This window comes from Neoarius graeffei, chromosome 7 (genome assembly GCF_027579695.1).
Source record: "Neoarius graeffei isolate fNeoGra1 chromosome 7, fNeoGra1.pri, whole genome shotgun sequence".
NCBI lineage: Eukaryota > Metazoa > Chordata > Actinopteri > Siluriformes > Ariidae > Neoarius > Neoarius graeffei.
The window spans coordinates 82,379,732-82,400,667 of NC_083575.1; the positions used below are offsets into that span (position 1 = coordinate 82,379,732).

The window sequence follows — 20,936 nt, forward strand, 5'->3', positions numbered from 1 at the left end:
AGATGGGTAAAATGCAGAGGACGAATATCACTGTGCTCGAGTGTGCATGTGACAAATAAAGGCTTCTTCTTCTAAATATACACTACCATTCAAAAGTTTGGGGTCACTTTGAAATGTCCTTATTTTTGAAAGAAAAGCACTGTTCTTTTCAATGAAGATCACTTTAAACTAATCAGAAATCCACTCTATACATTGCTAATGTGGTAAATGACTATTCTAGCTGCAAATGTCTGGGTTTTGGTGCAATATCTCCATAGGTGTATAGAGGCCCATTTCCAGCAACTCTCACTCCAGTGTTCTAATGGTACAATGTGTTTGCTCATTGCCTCAGAAGGCTAATGGATGATTAGAAAACCCTTGTACAATCATGTTAGCACAGCTGAAAACAGTTGAGCTCTTTAGAGAAGCTATAAAACTGACCTTCCTTTGAGCAGATTGAGTTTCTGGAGCATCACATTTGTGGGGTCGATTAAATGCTCAAAATGGCCAGAAAAATGTCTTGACTAGATTTTCTATTCATTTTACAACTTATGGTGGTAAATAAAAGTGTGACTTTTCATGGAAAACACAAAATTGTCTGAGTGACCCCAAACTTTTGAACGGTAGTGTAAATGAACCCAGGTAATGTCAGTTGTGAGTGTTTGGCCTGTGTTTAGTGGTTGAGGAGAGGAGGCGTTAACGCAAGTATATTTAGGCCAAACTACATATCCATATCCATCCAATTTCAGTAAGTAGCTACTTTATCCTGGTCAGGGTCATGGATCCTATCCTAGGAATACTGGGAATGATGCCCCAGCACATTACAGGGCACCATGCACACACATTCACAGACTGAGTCACACCTAGGGGCAATTTATTTTAGCCAATCAACCATTTTTTGGGGAAATGGAAGGAAAATTCACTTATTAGATTACTACATTTAGGCTACTTTATCATTACAAGCCTCATTCTGATTTTAAGGGTTCCCGTGCATAATTAAAATGTTAAATCCAACAAATTGGACACACTATTAGCTAATGTATCCATTGTATCTTGCTCTGGAGGATGGCAAACAGTTCATTAGTTGTACATGATCAGGTGAAGAAGGCGAAAAAAATCCCCATGGCTAGTTTTTTCCCCGTTTTCATAGCTATCATACGTAGCTTTCCTCCACTGCTGCATTGCTACACTGTCTGTCCTGGCTGATGATGAAGACAGTACTCAGCACATGCTTATAGGTGAAAATCAATGTGAATTCTGATCTGACCATTCTCATTCATGTTGCATGGCCACAAATCGGATACGCGTCCAATCTAGGACCAAGTATGAAAGTGACTCAACTCTGATTTGAAAAGATTATGTTTCTATGAACTCACACAGCCTGGAAAACATCAGATCTGTGCTATATCTCATCTCATCTCATCTCATAATCTCTAGCCGCTTTATCCTTCTACAGGGTCGCAGGCAAGCTGGAGCCTATCCCAGCTGACTACGGGCGAAAGGCGGGGTACACCCTGGACAAGTCGCCAGGTCATCACAGGGCTGACACATGGACACAGACAACCATTCACACTCACGTTCACACCTACGGTCAATTTAGAGTCACCAGTTAACCTAACCTGCATGTCTTTGGACTGTGGGGGAAACCGGAGCACCCGGAGGAAACCCATGCGGACACGGGGAGAACATGCAAACTCCGCACAGAAAGGCCCTCGCCGGCCACGGGGCTCGTACCCGGACCTTCTTGCTGTTAGGCGACAGCGCTAACCACTACACCACCGTGCCGCCCTTGTGCTATATTAAGGCAAAAAAAAAAAAAAAAAATCAGATTTGAATCACTTTAGCCTAGTGATATGAAAATAGCCTTAAAATGCACTTTATATCATTTTAATCAGTGAAGAAATCTACTACATTGTAATAGAAATCCAAGTTATCTGTTCAAATTAGGAAGTCTTTATTATTATTATTATTATTATTATTATTATACTTCTTTTTATACAATTAACATTCACTTTCCAGCAATTGGACTATGTTATAATCATGAACTAAACACAAGCTGATAGTCACCAGAAAGATGTAATAATAGCCAGGGCCCCATCCTGCACTACTTCCCTCATTTGCACTTGCTCATGATACGATATGACTGTTGACTGATCTGATCCCCAGCAGGTGCACTTATTTTAGCCAACTTGAATAATCCATGCTTTTTAGCTCTGATTGTTTATAGCACTTCTCCAACAGGATCAAAACTGTAACCAACATTTTGCTGTTATTCCTACTGCCAAGTTATCCCGTTCTGTAACTAAATATCTGTCTTGAATTGGTTGCCCATTTTTACCAGGGTCCCAAGAGTGCCAAATAGGGATATATTGAGAGAGGAAGAAATAGTGAAAACTGACTGTTCTAGTGAAACCCAATCATAGTGCTGAATAGTATGCGAAACAAACTATCCCACAGTTTCTATGTTTATATATAGTGTCATGAAATTGAGATCAATAGTATATGGTTTGGCACATAACCTAGCAAGCAAGAATCATTTTATTAGAATCATTTACTATTAGAAGTATGACTGTACAATATTCAATAGTGACTCGTATTTCTGAATGCAGTGTAAAACCTGGAAGGTTCAGATTATCCAGCTGCTTTATGTCTCTTTATATAAAAGAAGATATTGAATTAAATGTAAATTAGGCATTAAAGTTCACCCTTTTTTCCCTTGGGATGAATAAAGTAGCATCATATCTGAAATGTGCATACTGCAGGTGCTTGACCATGATACAGATATAGTGCAGGTGTCTGACCATGATACAGGAATACTGCAGGCCCCTGACCATGATACAGATATAGTGTTGGTGTCTCACTGTGAAATGGGAATATTAGAAGTGCTCAACCATAATACAGGAATCCTGCAGTTCCTTGACCATGAAACAGGAATACTGCAGGTGCTCGACCACGATGCGGGAACACTGCAGGTGCTCGACCACGATGCGGGAATACTGCAGGTGCCCGACCACGATGCGGGAACACTGCAGGTGCTCGACCACGATGCGGGAAGACTGCAGGTGCTCGACCACGATGCGGGAACACTGCAGGTGCTCGACCACGATGCGGGAAGACTGCAGGTGCTCGACCACGATGCGGGAACACTGCAGGTGCTCGACCACGATGCGGGAACACTGCAGGTGCTCGACCACGATGCGGGAACACTGCAGGTGCTCGACCATGATGCGGGAACACTGCAGGTGCTCGACCACGATGCGGGAACACTGCAGGTGCTCGACCACGATGCGGGAACACTGCAGGTGCTCGACCACGATGCGGGAACACTGCAGGTGCTCGACCACGATGCGGGAACACTGCAGGTGCTCGACCACGATGCGGGAACACTGCAGGTGCTCGACCACCATACGGGAACACTGCAGGTGCTCGACCACCATACGGGAACACTGCAGGTGCTCGACCACGATACGGGAATACTGCAGGTGCTCGACCACGATACGGGAATACTGCAGGTGCTCGACCACGATGCGGGAACACTGCAGGTGCTCGACCACGATGCGGGAACACTGCAGGTGCTCGACCACCATACGGGAATACTGCAGGTGCTCGACCACCATACGGGAATACTGCAGGTGCTTGACCATGATACGGGAATACTACAGGTGCTCAACCATAATACGAGAATACTGCAGGTGCTCGACCACCATACAGGAATACTGCAGGTGCTCGACCATGATACGGGAATACTGCAGGTGCTCGACCACCATACGGGAATACTGCAGGTGCTTGACCATGACACGGAAATACTGTTGGTACTTAGACTATGCAACACAGGTATTCTACCATGGTGCAGATATACTGAAGATACAGGGGCTCACTGCATAAATATTTTAAAAAAGATTCAGATGATGCAGCAGGTACTAGCAAAGGCAGTGGGGCAGCTGAGCCAGGTAAGACACAGCCAACTTTTTCCAGCCCCGTAAAGTAACCCCAACCAAGGCACGCGTGGCACGGCACACAATTCATGTTACAAACGAGGGGAGAGCAAGTCACACTGAACACCATATCAAGCACACAGGGCATTGAATCATTTCATAACCACAACGGCTTAATAACATTGTGTTTCATACCGTATATCTGATTGAAGCTAAGAATATTCACATTAGCCCGCAATCATATCCCGCCGTTTCTCGAGCGGTGTGTTCTTCTCTGCTTTTCACACTGGACAGTACGCACACACAGTATACTATGTTCGCCCCCAGCCCTGCCTGAAATCCCCTGTCCATCGGGGGGGTTGTAAGGGGGGGCCCATTCAGAGCATTTTGTCCTGGGCCCAGCCAAAGCTGTCAGCGGCCCTGATTATAACTATAACTATTAATTCAATACAGTATTTATAATAGATAGTGGCCCAAAGAGAGATTACATGACTGAAACTATCATTAGTCTGAGCATATGCAGTACACTGAACCAAGGTCTTTTATAATTGCCTTTATGCTTTTAATAGCATGAACACAAGACATGTGAATTATAAGGACCAAAGAATGCAATATATTTTATACACTTATTGGGAAAGATAATATTCACCAAGTGTATGCATTTTAAGGACATTTCAAGTTCAGCGAAACTCAATAATGTTTCAAGATAATTACCCACAAAACCTTGCACATGAAATCTCGACATGACTAATGATCAAAATACTATGCAACAGCCTGTTCACTGTGAAATGGGAACGAGCAGAAGGTCCACTGATTTGAGATCAGCAATGCATCGTTTTTCAGGGCAATAGCTGATGAGGGATGCCACTGTGCCTGGTTCATTGCTTTCCCTGCTGGTTTTGGCAGGTTTGGGTGAGCTGGGCAGAAAGATGGGAACTGTCTAACTAATTAAACATCTCCTCTGACAGAAAGATAGGGAAGCAAGCAGGGAGCAAAGGAGGGAGATGGCAGCAGACGGGAATCAGTAATTGAATCACAGAGTGGGGATTCAATCAAGAACGACACAGAATATCAATAGAGACCCTGGGGTGGCAATGGGACCACATGCAAGCAGCTGTTCAAGATGACAAAGAGAGAGAGAGAGAGAGAGAGAGAGAAAATGCACAATGCCAGGCAAAGAAGAGCATCTATTCCCAGTCAAACAGTGACAGCCCTATTCGATACTGCCATGGAAACTGCACATGAGGCTCTGCAGTTTTGATTTTTTTTTTGCTGCCATCATGCTAAAGTAAGCACCAATTACTTCCTGTAACAATTACTACTTAACAGTTTGAGGGCTGTGGTCTGACAAAGCAGAAGGATATGAGATCCAAATTTTTGCCCTCAGTGCCATCTTAATATTCCATCTGCTTCATTGGGCATGAAATCAGCTCAGCACATCACTATAACCAAATCTTTGGAAAGGAACTGTAGAAAACATGCATAATGTTTTTCTGCACAGCAGATGAGGTCACTCCTTTCACACAATCATCAACTTCTGAGCTGTTTTCAAACAGGAAAGGTAACCTAGACATTTTATCATTCTTTCATTTTCAGTAAACACTTTATCCTGGTTAGAGCTATGGTGGATCAGTGGCCAGTTGACTAACAGCATGTTTTTAGAAGTGGAAGCAAACTGTTGAATCCTGAGGAAATCCACAGGAACACAGGGGAACATATGAAACTCCAGACAGATAGTATCCCAAGCTCAGGATAGAACCAGAGACCTTGGAGCTGTGAGGCAATGGGTTCTATGATACACCTGTAGTGCAACCTGGACACATCATCAGTGATGTTTTCCGAGGTCACCGGATGTTTCAGGTCTTGATATCAGACACCCTTACCCAGGTGACCCAGCCGGGGGTGATCAGGCCGCGACTTGTGTCCAGGTAGCGTACTTTTGCCACATGCCACCACCATCGGGAAGACTTCTCTGCTGCTTCCAAGATGTTTTTGATGGCCCTTTTTCTTTGCAGCCCACAGATTCCCAAGAGACCCAGGACCCGATATAGGGACTGGCCTGTAAACCCTCTACATCCTACCTCCACAGACTCACAGCAGTCCTTCCACCCTTGTCTCCGACAGTCAGCCACCAGATCGGCATATCTGGCTCTCTTTCTCTCCTGAGCCTCCTCCAGCCGGTATTCCCAGGACACGGTCAACTCAATCAAGACCACTTGTCTGGATTCCCCAGACATCAGGACCATGTCAGGTCTGAAACATTACCCACTGTGCCACCATGTCGCCATAGATAATTTAGGATTCATGACATTTTTAATATTCTTGCAAACAGTACCATTCCATTGCAAAACATGCTTACTGATACATTATTAGTGCAGTGCAAATGTGGGTAGAGATTATTATTCAGAAATAAACCAATCAGAGATCTTTATAAGCATGAAAAGCAGGAAACATTCAAGATGTATTTATTTGTATGCATAAAAATGTGCCAAGTGTGTCTTTCAGTGCCAAACATATAAACCCATGTCCCAAAAATGTGCCTGTTTTCAAAAGATTGAAATGGATCTTGAAATAGAAATGGAGAATGTTAATCCTCGACTATAGACAAACTGGATTTAGTTCTTCGGTATCAAAAATTAATCAAAGTCTGATGTGACAGGTGGGTAGGCTTTAGAGCGCAATGATTCTTCATGACTTAACAGGTGTGTCAGGACTGAAATAAACACATTTTTAACTGTATAACATATCAGCGTGAAATAGATATTTATGAGAAAAAAATATGAGGTTTTTTGTTTTGCACCAGGGAACTTTGGAAACCCATGGCGTAAACTCAAAAGAGTGGAGTTTAAGAGGAAAAAAATCTGTCTGAATTCAATTTTCATATTCACCTCTCTATCTGCTGAAGTGAAGGATTTGTGTTGGAGGTAAACAGAAAAAGTTTGCGAGCCTTACAAAGACAAAGCCCAAAGGTGTTAGAGGCATAAAGAGGCACTGTGATTGGCAGGGTTTGAGAACTCACCTCTTCTTCTCGGCTTCGTATCGGCCGAGCAGCTTCTGAAGGCCTCCATTTTTGAAGCCCTGGAAGTGAGCGGCTGGAGCTCCAACTGTGATCACATCGTAGAAGGCCTCTGGCAGAACAGAATAACACAGGTATCAGGACGCAGCCAGTCGAGCCTTTCTGCTTGCACAGTTGACTGGCACTGGATTTCAAAGAGGGACTAGTTTTTTGAGATGTTCTTTCAAAACAAACATCTTCTCCTATCCACAAATAATAGTTAAAGTTTCCAGGCGGTTTTCCCAGGCCTCAGGATAATGTTCACTGGATAATAGCAATGAGCTGTCTCTTATCATCTATTAAGCTGTCTCTCATCATTGTTAAGCTAAAATGCCAATTGTCTTTCAGTACATTGAGTTCATTCGTAATGTGAACTCATAATCTCCCCATGAATTGTCAAGCTAATTATGTGGGTAGTTCAATATTTGGGTAATTAACCCTTTTTTTGTGCTCACCCATAGTCAGATGAAATCATGGATATTATTCTTTTTCCTCTTCCGTGTGTTACTGCTGGAAGATTTATCAACGCTATTTAGCTTTACATAATGAAAGACGGTTTGCAGAGACCCCCTTGCTTCCTCTTCACAGCAGTGTTCATTTAGCATTTATGATGCACATTTTAATTACTATATTCTCATATGAAATACAATAATTAGACAATAAGTGTCTGCCTTGGGAAATATTTTCAACGAATCATTTTTCCCTCACCCACTGGGTGCATGTATTTAAATAAAATACAATTAATCTCACAAAGCTGTAACATATTGATTTGCAGGGAAAAATTATACTTTTTTTGAAAAAAAAAATCAGATGCAAGAATAAAGTCCACAGCTTTCACACTACAAATGCCATTCATGCGCTGTGATAATATCACACTGCAAATGCTCAACAAGACCTATGCTTAGTATGCTGGTAACATTACCTACCTTTTCCAATCTGTGCTTTAAAACATGTGGGATATTGTTTATTAAAAGCAAAGGTAAAATCTGAAATACAACCACAGTTATAATTTTCTGGTCTCCCACTGACTCACCACAGCACAACACACTTGATAACCTTGACAAAGGGGCAGCATTTTGATATATGGATAAAAGCTCACCAAGAAACATGGTGTGGTGATAATAGGACACAGATTTAATTTGTCCTGATAAGCTGTAATTTGATCATTACGGGCCGGTTGCTACAGCTGAGGTCTTGCATTTTAAAATTCAGTGCAAGTCCAAAGAGAAAAATCAACAGCCCAATGACCACAATATCAATTTTGTATAATTCACTGGCTTCAGAATGATGTTGATGTGAACTGCTTTTGCTTCTGAAGTCCACATAATTAATTCATGTTACTTCGGGAAAGCAGAACACCACAGGTTTATTTGCAAAATGGTTTAGCCACTCCTTTAAAAAACAGGGTTTCTACATTACATTACAAGGTATTTAGCAGATGCTCTTATCCAGAGCGATGTACAATGAATGCAAAAGTCAGGTACACAAAGTGCTGAACTTCTAGACAAGAAAGTTCTAGTGCCAACTGAACAAGTGACAGCAATACTTGGTCTAATACGCTGTTGAAATACCAATACTCAAACAGCCAAGGAAACAAACCAACCATATAAAGTACAACTAAATAGAGAACTCAAAACACTTAATCCCAGGCTAGACCATACACAGCCTGGGTTGGTCTAGACCGAAACACAGTTCCACAGTGGGCAGGGAAGTAGGGGAAAAGCACAGCCTGAAGAGGTGAGTCTTCAGTCTCCACTTGAAGGTGGTCAGGGAGTCAGCAGTTCTGATTTCAATGAGAAAGTCATTCCAACAACGGGGAACCAGGAGAGACAGCAGTCTTGAGCGGGCTGGGCAGGAGTGAAGAGAAGGATGGGCCAAGTGACCAGTAGTAGTGGAGCATAGGGATCTGGCTGGTGTGTAGGGGCAGATCAGTCTCTGGAGGTATGCTGGCCCTAATCCCTTGAGAGCCTGGTAAGCTAGCACCAATGTCTTAAATTTGATGTGAGCTGCGGAAGGTAGCCAGTGCAGATCGGCAGGCAGAGGGGTGACATGGGAAGAATGAATGAGGTTGTAGACCAGGTGAGCTGCAGCGTTCTGGATGAGTTGCAGGGGTCTGATGGCAGAAGCTGGAAAGTGCTTGGCCCAGGAGCTGAGTAGAGTAGGTGGTAAGAAAAGGGCAGATCCTTCAAATGTTGTAGGAGAGGAATCTACATGTCCGGGTCAGTGGAATGATGTTTGCTGAGGAGGAGGGTTTGTCACTGAACTTTCTATTTAACTTTCGTTTGCATTTAACTTTCACTTTCACACATACTACATATATCTATATCATGGACTGATGCTTCGATCATTTTGAAGTGATCCAAAATCCTGCCAAAATCCTTCACAGTGAGAAAAGCTAGCCATAATAGACAGGTAACAAATTAAAGAAAAACAAGATAAAGTGTCTTAGTAAGGAGTTGGGTCATGGCAAGCCTTCAGAACAGCTGCATTGTACCTTGGCATTGACTCTTCTAGTCTCTACATTACATTACAGGCATTTTAGCAGATGCTCTTATTCAGAGCTACATATAACATACCCAGACAGCATAGCCCAGGGAGCAGTTGGGGGTAAGGTGCCATCCTCAAGGGCACTTCAGCCATTCCTGCTGGTCCAGGGAATCACACTGACAACCTTTTGGTCCCAAAGCTGTTTCTCTATCCTGTAAGCCATGGCTTCCCCCATGCTCATCTCTAGAACTGTACATGAGCAAGGAACATCAGTCTTCCAAAGGTTTTTCCTCAGCTGGTATCTTGATGATGGTGATGCAGAACACTGTCTAAAACATCGCCCCAAAATCTCCCAAATGAGCTCGGATGAATGTAAATCATATGCAAAGATCTTCACATCATTGTCATTATCCTTAAACCATTCAGCGACCTTGTGCCCTGTTGATGTGGGTGGAGTCAACCTGGAATGGATCACATCCATCAGGATAGAAATGTTTCATCATTCTTAAAGAGTCAGAAGAACTTTGTATCGATTAGTAGTGATGTTCAGGGAACAAATGGAGCCAATCCATGCCAGAAAAATAAATAACCCCCCTCCCACTGCGTAATGGATCCACTGTAGTAGTTGAGCCTGTACCGTGATCTTGGTGTTGCCATATATGAACTTGCCCACTTGTCAAGAATATGATGAAGGATGACCAGATGAGTAATCCTGTGGTTGAGGTTCTTGGTAATGGTCTATTTATGCCCTATGTCCTTATCTGTCCCTTCATATCACACTAATGCACAAGCATTACACTCATTGTATGAGATTTTCTGTATGAGACCAGGTACTCTGTCTTTCTGCTGCTGACATCAGGAAGACTCTTCACAGAGTGAATCCATGAAAAGCAGCAGGCTCTGACAACATACCTGGACAGGTGCTCAGGGAATGTGCTGATCAGCTTGCAGACATCTTCACAGATATCTTCAACACATCACTGAGCACAGCTGTGGTACCTGCATGCCTCAAAACCACCAAACTCATCCTGGTGCCAAAGTCTACCGTGTCCTGTCTCAGCAACTACTGGCCTGTAGCACTCATTCCCATCATCATGAAGTGCTTTGAGAGGCTGGTATTGAAGCGCATGAAAGCACAACTGCCACATGAATTAGAACCTCTTCAGTTTAGTTACCACCAAAACCGCAGCACAGACGAAGCCATTTCAACTGCCCTCCACTGGACCTTCTTGCACCTGGACAAAAAGGACAGTTACGGCCTAATGGTTAGAGAAGCAGTTTTGGGAAGGTTGCCAGTTCAATTCCCTGGACCAGCGGGAATGGCTGAAGTGCCCTTGAGCAAGGCACCTAACCCGCCAACTGCTCACCAGGCTACTCTCGGTATGTTGTACGTCACTCTGGTAAGAGTGTCTGCTAAATGCAAATAATGTAATGTACATCAGAATGTTGTTTATTGACTTCAGTTCAGCATTCAACACAATCATCCCACAGAAGCTGGTACAGAAATTGGACTTGATGGGCATGAACATCTCTCTCTGCAATCGGATCCTGCACTTCCTGACTGATAGGCCCCAGTCAGTTTCCATAGGACACAACACCTCTGGAGTCCTCAGACTGAGGACAGGCACCCCCCAGGGCTGTGTGCTCAGCCTGCTGCTGTTTACTCTGCTGATGCATGACTGTGCTGCCCAACACAGCTCAAATTACATCAATAAGTTTGCAAATGACACAATAGTAATGGGTCTCATCAATAACAATGAAGAGTCTGCATATAGAGCAGATATCAAACACCTGGTGGAATGGTTTTAGGACAACAACCTGACTCTTAAAATCAAGAATATTAAAGACATGGTTCTTGACTTCAGAAAGAATCCTGCTGTTCACTCTCCAGTGCACAATGGCTCTACTGTTGAAACATTCAGCAGTGTGAAGTTCCTGGGAGTGCACATGGAAGACAATCTCTCCTGGACCCTGAACACCACAACCATCACCAAAAAAGCTCAAAAGCATCTACACTTCTGGCAAAAGCCGAAGAAGACCAGCCTCCCTCCTCCCATCCTCACATCCATCTACTGAGGGACCATTGAGAGTGTTCTCTGCTGTTGCATCACTGTCTCTTTCAGGAACTGCAATGTTGATGAACAAAAGTCCCTGCAGCGGATAGTGAGGACGGTAAAGAGGACCACTGGGGATCTTCTCCCACCCATCTGCCAACTCTATGAGAAGCACATCATCTGCCATGCCAACAGCATAGTGCAGGACAAGTCCCACCCATCACATGCACTGTTCTCTTTCCTGCCATCTAGCAGTAGGTACCAAAGCATCCAAACTGTCACTGCCAGACACTGCAACAGTTTCTTCCTCCAGGCAGTCAGAGTCCTCAACTCACTGTTACCCCCAAAGAACTGACAGTAGTCAAACAATTCAAACTGAAACCACAGTTTCTCATCCATTTGCACACATTCATAGTGCTCACTTGAATAAGAATCAGTCTTTTGCCATGGCCATCTCAGTCCCCTTACCTGAAACCCATTGAAAACCTGTGTGGTGAGCTGAAGAGGAGAAAGGGCCTCAGACCCTGGATGATCTGGAGAGATTGTGTAAAGAGGAATGGTCTCAGATGCCCTGCTCTGTATCTCCAACCTTATAAAATGTTATAGAAGACCCAGTGCTGTTTACTAGCAAAGGGAGGTTTTACAAAGTATTAAATGCAGGGATGCCAATAATTGTGGCATATGTGTGGGGAAGTCACATGGCTGAATGACTAGAGAAGCAGCTTTGGGACCAAAAGGTCACAGGTTCAATTCCCTGGATCAGTAGGAATGGCTGAAGTGCCCTTGAGCAAGGCACGTAACCCCCAACTGCTCCCTAGGTTGTTCTGGGTATCTTTTACATCGCTCTGGATAAGAGTGTCTGCTAAATGCCATTCATGTAATGTGTTTTTGTTGAAAATAACTATTTCTTGATAAGGGATTTGTTTTTCTCTGAACAAATTTATTTCAATTAAAGGCTGGATTTTTCTCATTTTTTCAGCGTGAGATGAAGTGACTTCACCAAACAGTGGATTCTTCCTAACCCTTTTTACTAATCTTTACAAATGGTGCCAATAATTGTGGAGGGCATTGTACATACTATCAGATCTGCCTTATGCTATTGGTGAGCTTTATGTTAGGTCATGTAATGAGCTAGCCTGTGGACTCGATAGGAAGTTGGGTCTGGGAGATGTTTGACAGCAATTAATGAGCAGACTCTCTGCAGGCCTGATACCCCGCAGTGTCACTCTCACCACACCATGCTCCTTTGCCACATTCAGGCTTCACTAATGACGACAGGGACTCCTGACTCCTGATGCCCACCGCCCTCCCACCCCCAATATTCCACCCACCCCCCTGAGCACATCTAATTGGCTGCTTCTAAATAGCTCAACAGTGCCATGAAATGCAGTGTCGCATCAGGGGCAGAAGTCACACGTGGCCCAATTTGGAGCTGATTTGCTCCGATGTTCCTGCTGTCTATAAATCGAATGGAAACGAGGTGCGCACAGGAAATCTTTCTCTCTCTCTCTCTCTCAGCAGGAGAGGAATAGATTACAGTCAGACAGAAGCTAGAATTATTCATAGTTAACCAGAAAGCCTCAATGGGTTAAATAAGATGAAATATATTGATGCTGTCTGAACAGGGAGAAGGAAAGGTATTTCAGTACAGTTTCCTCCTGCTCGTTATGGCTTTGAATTTGAGCAAGTGCAATTTCAGGCAGAAAAAAAAAAATCCTCTGTGCTTATAAAGGGAGTTAAAAAATAGAAATATAACGTATAGGTTTTAGTGTGTGTAGAACATAAAAGGTTTAAAGCTACTCCTTAAAATTGTGTAATTGCTGAATATTGGAGAGAAACTATATAGCAAGCAGGATGAAGAAATGTGGCTGTGCATTCAGTGAGAAATTGTTGAATTACGAGGAGACCATAGAGCAAACAGGACAAAGAAATGTGTCTATACATTGTTTATTTTCACCTTGTATTTCCTTTTAATAGGTATATTAAAGCCAAGACAAAAAAAAAATACTAAGTGTAGGTATATTAGGCGCTTGCTGGCCGTGCTGTGAAAATTCTGCATGCAGACACTCATCTAAGTTTCCAAATCTGTCTTTGCTTAAAGGGATCCTCCAGCGGATTTACTCTTAAACTTATGTTAAGTAAAGGTATTCGTTGATTTCAACAGTCAAACATTCATTTTTGGAGACCAAATAGTGTTCTAGAAAAATAAATTTTTATTAAAATACCAGATGGACCTCCCACAGAAGTGACGTATGTGATGACGTGGCTTAGTAGAAGCTTGGAGCAACTCGGCTCTTTATGTCCTCTGCTTACATCATGGTTTTATGAGTTTTACAAGTATTTTTACTGAATTTATAGGTTTTTAAATAATAATAAGAAGAAGCAGCCTTTATTTGTCACATGCACACTCAAGCACACAGTGAAATTCATCCTCTGCATTTAACCCATCTGAAGCAGTGAACGCAAGCACACCCAGAGCAGTGGGCAACCATACTACAGTGCCTGGGAAGCAGTTGGGGGTTAGGTACCTTGCTCAAGGGCACTTCAGCCCAAGGCTGCCCCATGTTAACCTAACTGCATGTCTTTGGGCTGTGGAGGAAACCGGAGCACCCGGAGGAAACCCATGCAGAAATGGGGAGAACATGCAAACTCCACACTGTCAGCCACTGGCCTTGAACTCAGAACCTTCTTGCTGTGAGGTGACAGTGCTAACCACTACACCACCGTATGCCTCATTGCGCAGCATATAAATGCCAAAATGATGCTAAAAAGAAGGATGAGAAGATATCTTTTCACAGTTTACCTGGCCAGAATCGTCCAACTATTCGCAAGAAATGGATTCATGGCATCGGAAGACCTCAAAACAATCTGTCTGTGGTGCCCTACTTATGCTCCAAACATTTTGAATCACCCTGTTTTGATGGATTGACAGAATTAAAAACAAGATTAATGGGGCTTCCAGAATAAAAAGAAAGAAAAGAGGATGCCGTGCCAACAATATTTGCCCATTGTTCAGCTCCAAAAGTCCACCAATGCAGTGTTGAGTGGCAACAGAGACAACACCACCAGGAGGTGAGTTTCAACTTTGTTCTACCGTGATTCTTTGTAGTATACAGGGACAGATCCAGCCCACGAATCTGACAAATGCACATTTGCAGAAATATTTTCACTAATTTTACCAGATCGCTATGGATTTTCACAGGGGCGTAGAACACGCCGAGCCCTTTCCGAAGAGGGTAGCCACAGCCCACTGTGACCATGGCTTGGCTCGGTTTGTTGGTTGAGCGTGGCTATAGCACATGTAGCCGGCTAGTGGTAAAGTAAACAAACGCCCTATGACCAATGCCAAGTGGTGCACATATATTTCTGCACGCATATCAGTCCGGATCCATCCCAAGTATATTATCGGTGTCTTACTTGGTGAATTGTAATCGGTATTCCGATGTGTTGTAGACTCTTCAACGTATACTGGAAGAAAATACGGGTAACAAAGAAAACACCAACGTTAAAGAACAATCACCGACGGTCCGGATCAAGAGACGGAGCATTCGATTGAGCTTCAGGTACGGTCGACTATACTCCAGATAAGAGAATTACTCAGAATGTTTTGCATGAAACTCACTCATTTTAAATTTCCGAAGTTTTATTTTACGGTAGTTTCAGTTTCATGTATGTATATGCTAGGAATGTGAATTGACCAGAAAGAGGGATATTGCTGTGCAAACAAATGAACAAGTCAGTGCTGAAATCCAGACAGAGACAGTTGTCTTCAAAGACAAGATTATCCAGTGTTCTTTGTTGGGAGATGAAAGTGTCTCATTACATGATTTGTTCAAACTCTACTAGCAAAACCATCATGTAAGCGGAGGATATAAAGCGCCAAGATGCTCCAAGCTTCTACTAAGCCACGTCATTGCATACTGTACGTCACTTCTACAGGAGGCCCATCTGGTATTTTAATAAAAATTAATTTTTCTAGAACACTATTTGGTCTCTGAAAATGAATGTTTGACTGTTGAAATCTATGAATAGTTTTACTTAACATAAGTTTAAGAGTAAATCCACTGGCGGATCCCTTTAACTCTTGAATATTTTCTATCTTGAATACTATCCTTCAAAAGCTTATAATTTCTGCTTTCCAAAGAAATTCATCCCAGTAAGATCTGCTCAGTAGTTTGGGAGCAACAGCAGGTTGAAGTTGGTACAACAGAGTACACTCTCTGCTTGCAGGACGTCGGGAAACTGACGGTGCTTTTTGAGTCACGGGAAAGCGGTCAGGCTCTCTCTCTCTTTCTCTCTTCTGATCAGTTTCCGACTGGATTACTCATGGATATCAATCAGATAACTTTTATAGGGATGTTCTCTCGCTCTCACTGTTTCTGATGAAGGATTCAACAAAATTTTCCATCAGCTAGTTTTGATGTTATGATTCACGGGAGATTTTGAAATGAGTTTTCATAGCTTTACCTACTTATTTTTTTCAAATCAAACTGATTCATGTAAATAAATAACTATTTTCGAATATAACTGTAGTTGTTTTGATGAAAAATATTGAGATTTTAGTGGTCAGAATGATATTTCTAAAAATCGCAAGCCAAAAATGCGAGTGTCAATTTCAATACAATTAAATGGAATTGTTTATTGGATGTGGATCAGACAGTTTTTTCGAGGTTTGCATTGAAAGCTGTGAATATTAATCGAAATTATCATTTATATTCTTTCATATAAACACAAGTAGGCCCTACTTAGAAATACGAAGTCCTAGAGAGCCCAAAGAAGGTATTAGAAATAATCTTTCATTCCTTTTTTATTTTGATAGAGAACGGTAGATGTGAATGACATTCAATACTTATTTGTGCATATTTTATAATTAACATCGATTTCTCCTTCTTTGTGATGTATAAATGAGAGTTAAGATCAGCTTTATGTTGCACAAATAAAGCCATTTGGTGAAACTTTGAAGAAGAGAGTGCCCCAATTTCATGTTTTGCCTAATTAGCATAATTAAATAGTAATTTGCATAATTGCTTTTTACTAATCTTTCAAACTTTGTACTCAGTATACAACCATCTATGTGCCGGCCAATTTCCATGTAAATATCTTGAAAAAAAAAAGTTATTAAGGGAAAAAACAAACAAACAAACAAAAAAAACAACATTTAATCTCATTCATTAATGAGGCCCATTTTGGACCATGTGATCCGAATACAGAATATTATGCCAGTTTTCGAAAAATTAAGCCATTTTTTCAAACTTTGATTTGTAATATCTCAAGAACGGATACATATATTTTAATTCTGTAAAAAGCACATTGTCTAGCATTCAATTCGAGTTTCAACGAGAGCCGTTTCAAGCAATTTGGATTGAATTTTCACCTGATAAGCCTAGTAAGTGATTTTTTTTATTTATTAGCTTTGTCATAGCAAGATATATATATATATATATATATATATATGGGCGGCACGGTGGTGTAGTGGTTAGCGCTGTCGCCTCACAGCAAGAAGGTCCTGGGTTCGAGCCCCGGGGCCGGCGAGGGCCTTCCTGTGTGGAGTTTGCATGTTCTCCCCGTGTCCGCGTGGGTTTCCTCCGGGTGCTCCGGTTTCCCCCACAGTCCAAAGACATGCAGGTTAGGTTAACTGGTGACTCTAAATTGACCGTAGGTGTGAATGTGAGTGTGAATGGTTGTCTGTGTCTATGTGTCAGCCCTGTGATGACCTGGCGGCTTGTCCAGGGTGTACCCCGCCTTTCGCCCGTAGTCAGCTGGGATAGGCTCCAGCTTGCCTGTGACCCTGTAGAACAGGATAAAGCGGCTAGAGATAATGAGATATACACACATTATGGCTGGGAAACCACTACAGCTTCCACCAATTACAGTCTGCAAGTCTTTGAAACTGTGGGGGAAACCAAAGCACTTGTAGGAAACCCACACAGACATGGGGAGAACATGCAAACTCCACACAGAAAGGCCCCTGTCAGCCACGAGGTTCGAACCTGGAACCTTCTTACTCTGAGGCACCAGTGATCACCACTACACCACCGTGCTGCCACAGTGTGCTGATGTTCAGTATAAACACAGGACGGGCCGTATGAACCATCCACTGTAGCAGAAAGTGAGTCATAAGCACAGAAAGCAAGTGTAGACAGATAAATCTGGCAGGTCCAGAGGATGAGCAAGAAGAGTCATATCAGTTCAAGTGTGTCAGGCTTTGGCATTGGTGTTAGTTCTGGCGTCACGTAGCAAGGATTGAAACCTAATTGCTTATATTTTTCCTCAGTAAAAAGGAAGACACTGAAACATTAAAGCATCTCAAAAAGGATAGCTGAAGTTCAAACAAAACTTCCACAAAGCAGACAGCACCCAGCACAGGTCTGCATCGAGAAGCGAAAGCCCCGAGTGCTCTGAACACATGTAGGTCCTCATTAGCGAGTCATATTCCTGTCTGGCTGTATTAAAGTTCACCTGTGTGACATGGCCTGTTGATCACTGTCTGCCTGCATTGCCCCTGTTGCTGTAATGGGTGTGAGAATCCAGGTCTCACACACACTAACACACACAGCTATATTGAGTAACTTGGTGTTTCCCCCGTTTATTGTTTCCATGTTCATTTTCATTGTACGTGCACAAAAGAACAGACATCTCATCATCTCTAGCCGCTTTATCCTGTTCTACAGGGTCGCAGGCAAGCTGGAGCCTATCCCAGCTGACTACGGGCAAAAGGCGGGGTACACCCTGGACAAGTCGCCAGGTCATCACAGGGCTGACACATAGACACAGACAACCATTCACACTCACATTCACACCTACGGTCAATTTAGAGTCACCAGTTAACCTAACCTGCATGTCTTTGGACTGTGGGGGAAACCGGAGCACCCGGAGGAAACCCACGCGGACACGGGGAGAACATGCAAACTCCGCACAGAAAGGCCCTCGCCGGCCATGGGGCTCGAACCCAGGACCTTCTTGCTGTGAGGCGACAGCGCTAACCACTACACCACCGTGCCGCCTGAATAACACATTAATTAAGAAATAAAGCAAGTTTAAAAATGACTTCAGTTCTCCTTTAACCACTAGACCAGCAATGATTACAATGGAAGGAGTGATATATATTTTGAATTTATTCATGAGTCCAACCTTATTACATCATCAAAAAAGAAAGCACAACTTGATTCATCACACACTTGTGAAATTTCCTCTGTGCAGTTAACCCATCTGAATCAGTGAACACACACTCAGAGCAGTGGGCAACCACGCTAACACATACATGTCAACCTATACGGAATGTCCGTACTTTCTACGGATTTGATTCAATAAACGTAGTATACGGGCGTATAAATAAAGTTATACGGATTCTTAAAAAAAACTTCAATATTTATTTAGAGCTATAATCAATTCCCACGATGATAAAAGAACGCATAACATTTACAAACGTACTGTACACCACAGACAGCCAGTAAAGAGTCTTATGAAATCGCACGTTATCTTGTGGTAGCGAGACTTCGTTCCACTTTTGATCATGCGCACACCGCATTGCGAGAATCCCGCCAACCGGGAAGTCATAGACATATAAACATAGATGCCGCCTTCTGCGTAGAATCATACATCATCCTCGCCGCCATATTGGATGTGGCAAAGTGGAGATTCTTCAACCGTCTCTGGTATAGCGTCTAGACAGTAGCCGAGAATAAAAATGCCTCATTCATGTGCTGCATTTAACTGTACCAACAGGTTTACCATCCAAACAAGATCACATGGGATTACCTTTCACAGGTGAGACTGGAAAAATACTTTTCATTGTATTTGGTCATTATAACGTAATTTTACGAACAGATTTTCCTGACTTTGTGGCTAATATGAAGTCTCGCGCATAATAGCCGCTCGGTGAAACCTGTCTCCAAACAACGAAGTATTTCCTTCGTAACTACGCTGATAACATTGTGTTTTTGTCAAACATTGGAGCTTTGTATTCATTCTGAAGGTTTATTGTTATTAATATTGAATAAAAAGTAACTGGGATATATCATTGTTAATTATCATTCAAATTTTAGGTAAATTATTTTAATTTGCATCTTATACGGATTTTATAAGGGAAATATGGATTTTGGAGGTTGGTTATACAGGTTTGATTGACCAAAGGTTGACATGTATGCTAACAGCGCCTGGGGAGCACTTGGGAGTCAGGTGCCTTGCTCAAGGGCACCTCAGCCTAAGGCTGTCCCATATTAACCTAACCGCATGTCTTTGGACTGTGGGGGAAACCGGAGCACCTGAAGGAAACCCACACAGACACGGGGAGAACATGCAAACTCCACACAGAAAGGCCCCCGCCGGCCACTGGGCCTAAACCCAGAACCTTCTTGCTGTGAGGCGACCGTGCTAACCACTACACCACTGTGCCGCCAGTCCCACCGTGCCACCAAGTAGTTTAAAATACAAAGTCTTCCCAAATCTGAACCCTAAACCAAACCCTAGATAGAGTAAAGCCCTATTCGCACGGGATAAGTATTACCTGTGGACCTCTGGTAATTCAGAATAATTACAGAGAATGTCTGAGTTCTTAGTCCCGTGCGAATGCGCCATGTCCGTAATTTGCCAAGTAATAATTCCGCCGCGAATTACCTACTGTGTTTCGGCAAAACACAGACGTCCAGTGGTAATACAAGTCCCGTGTGAATGCACATGTCTGTGTTTGTAATTATTAAACGCGCGTCTCTTGTACTTTTCTGGAGTGAATAATGGAGGATACGGGCGAAATTTTGATAAACAGCATTTCAGGGGCAAGTGGTAGTAGGCCTATCCCGTATTTGAACCAGATAAGCAGAAACAGCTCCAAGAAGAACTCCAAGAAGAAAGCACGAAGAATCTTCAACTGGATGGCTTGTGTGGCAGCATATGGTAAGGAGCCACGCTAACCCCCATGACACAGCAATACGAAGATATTTTGGTTAACGGAGGGAAGACAAATGTTCGTTTAGCAAAATACCCGGCTATGTGTAAACAGCGCCATAAACTGCCTGTTCACTTACATTGTCATCTCGGGACTGTTTTCATTTGCAGTGACCCCGCCTTCTCATTTTGAGAGCATGGAGCAAACATACTGCATCCCTATCATATGCGTTTCCCCTCTCTTAATTTGGATACAGTGCTATTCTTATGCCTACTGTGTTTTCATCCTACCTTATTAATGCACCATTAATGTACTACAGTAATATGTTGGCACTTCCAACATGCTACAACTGTATTGATTGTCACAATCCAGTCACAATGTCTGTAAATTCAGTGAATTACAGACTTTTGCTTATCCCGTCCGAATGCGCCACACAATAACACAGAGGTCCGGGGGTAATTGCGCATTACCAGAGGTCCATAGGTAATACTTATCCCGTGCGAATTGTACATAAGTCTCCCTAATACAAGTAGCAAATTATG

The 20,936-nt window shown here is 42.8% G+C and overlaps 1 protein-coding gene across 8 annotated transcripts in view; it reads right to left on the minus strand.

The window, feature by feature from the left end:
* inpp4b (inositol polyphosphate-4-phosphatase type II B) overlaps positions 1-20,936 on the minus strand; it is a 538,055-nt gene that overhangs the window by 172,069 nt on the left and 345,050 nt on the right. For all 8 annotated transcript variants that reach the window (XM_060926513.1, XM_060926515.1, XM_060926511.1 and 5 more), the window contains one exon: positions 6,934-7,042. In XM_060926513.1, the coding sequence (XP_060782496.1) occupies positions 6,934-7,042 (109 nt within the window). The remainder of the gene's footprint in view (positions 1-6,933; positions 7,043-20,936) is intronic.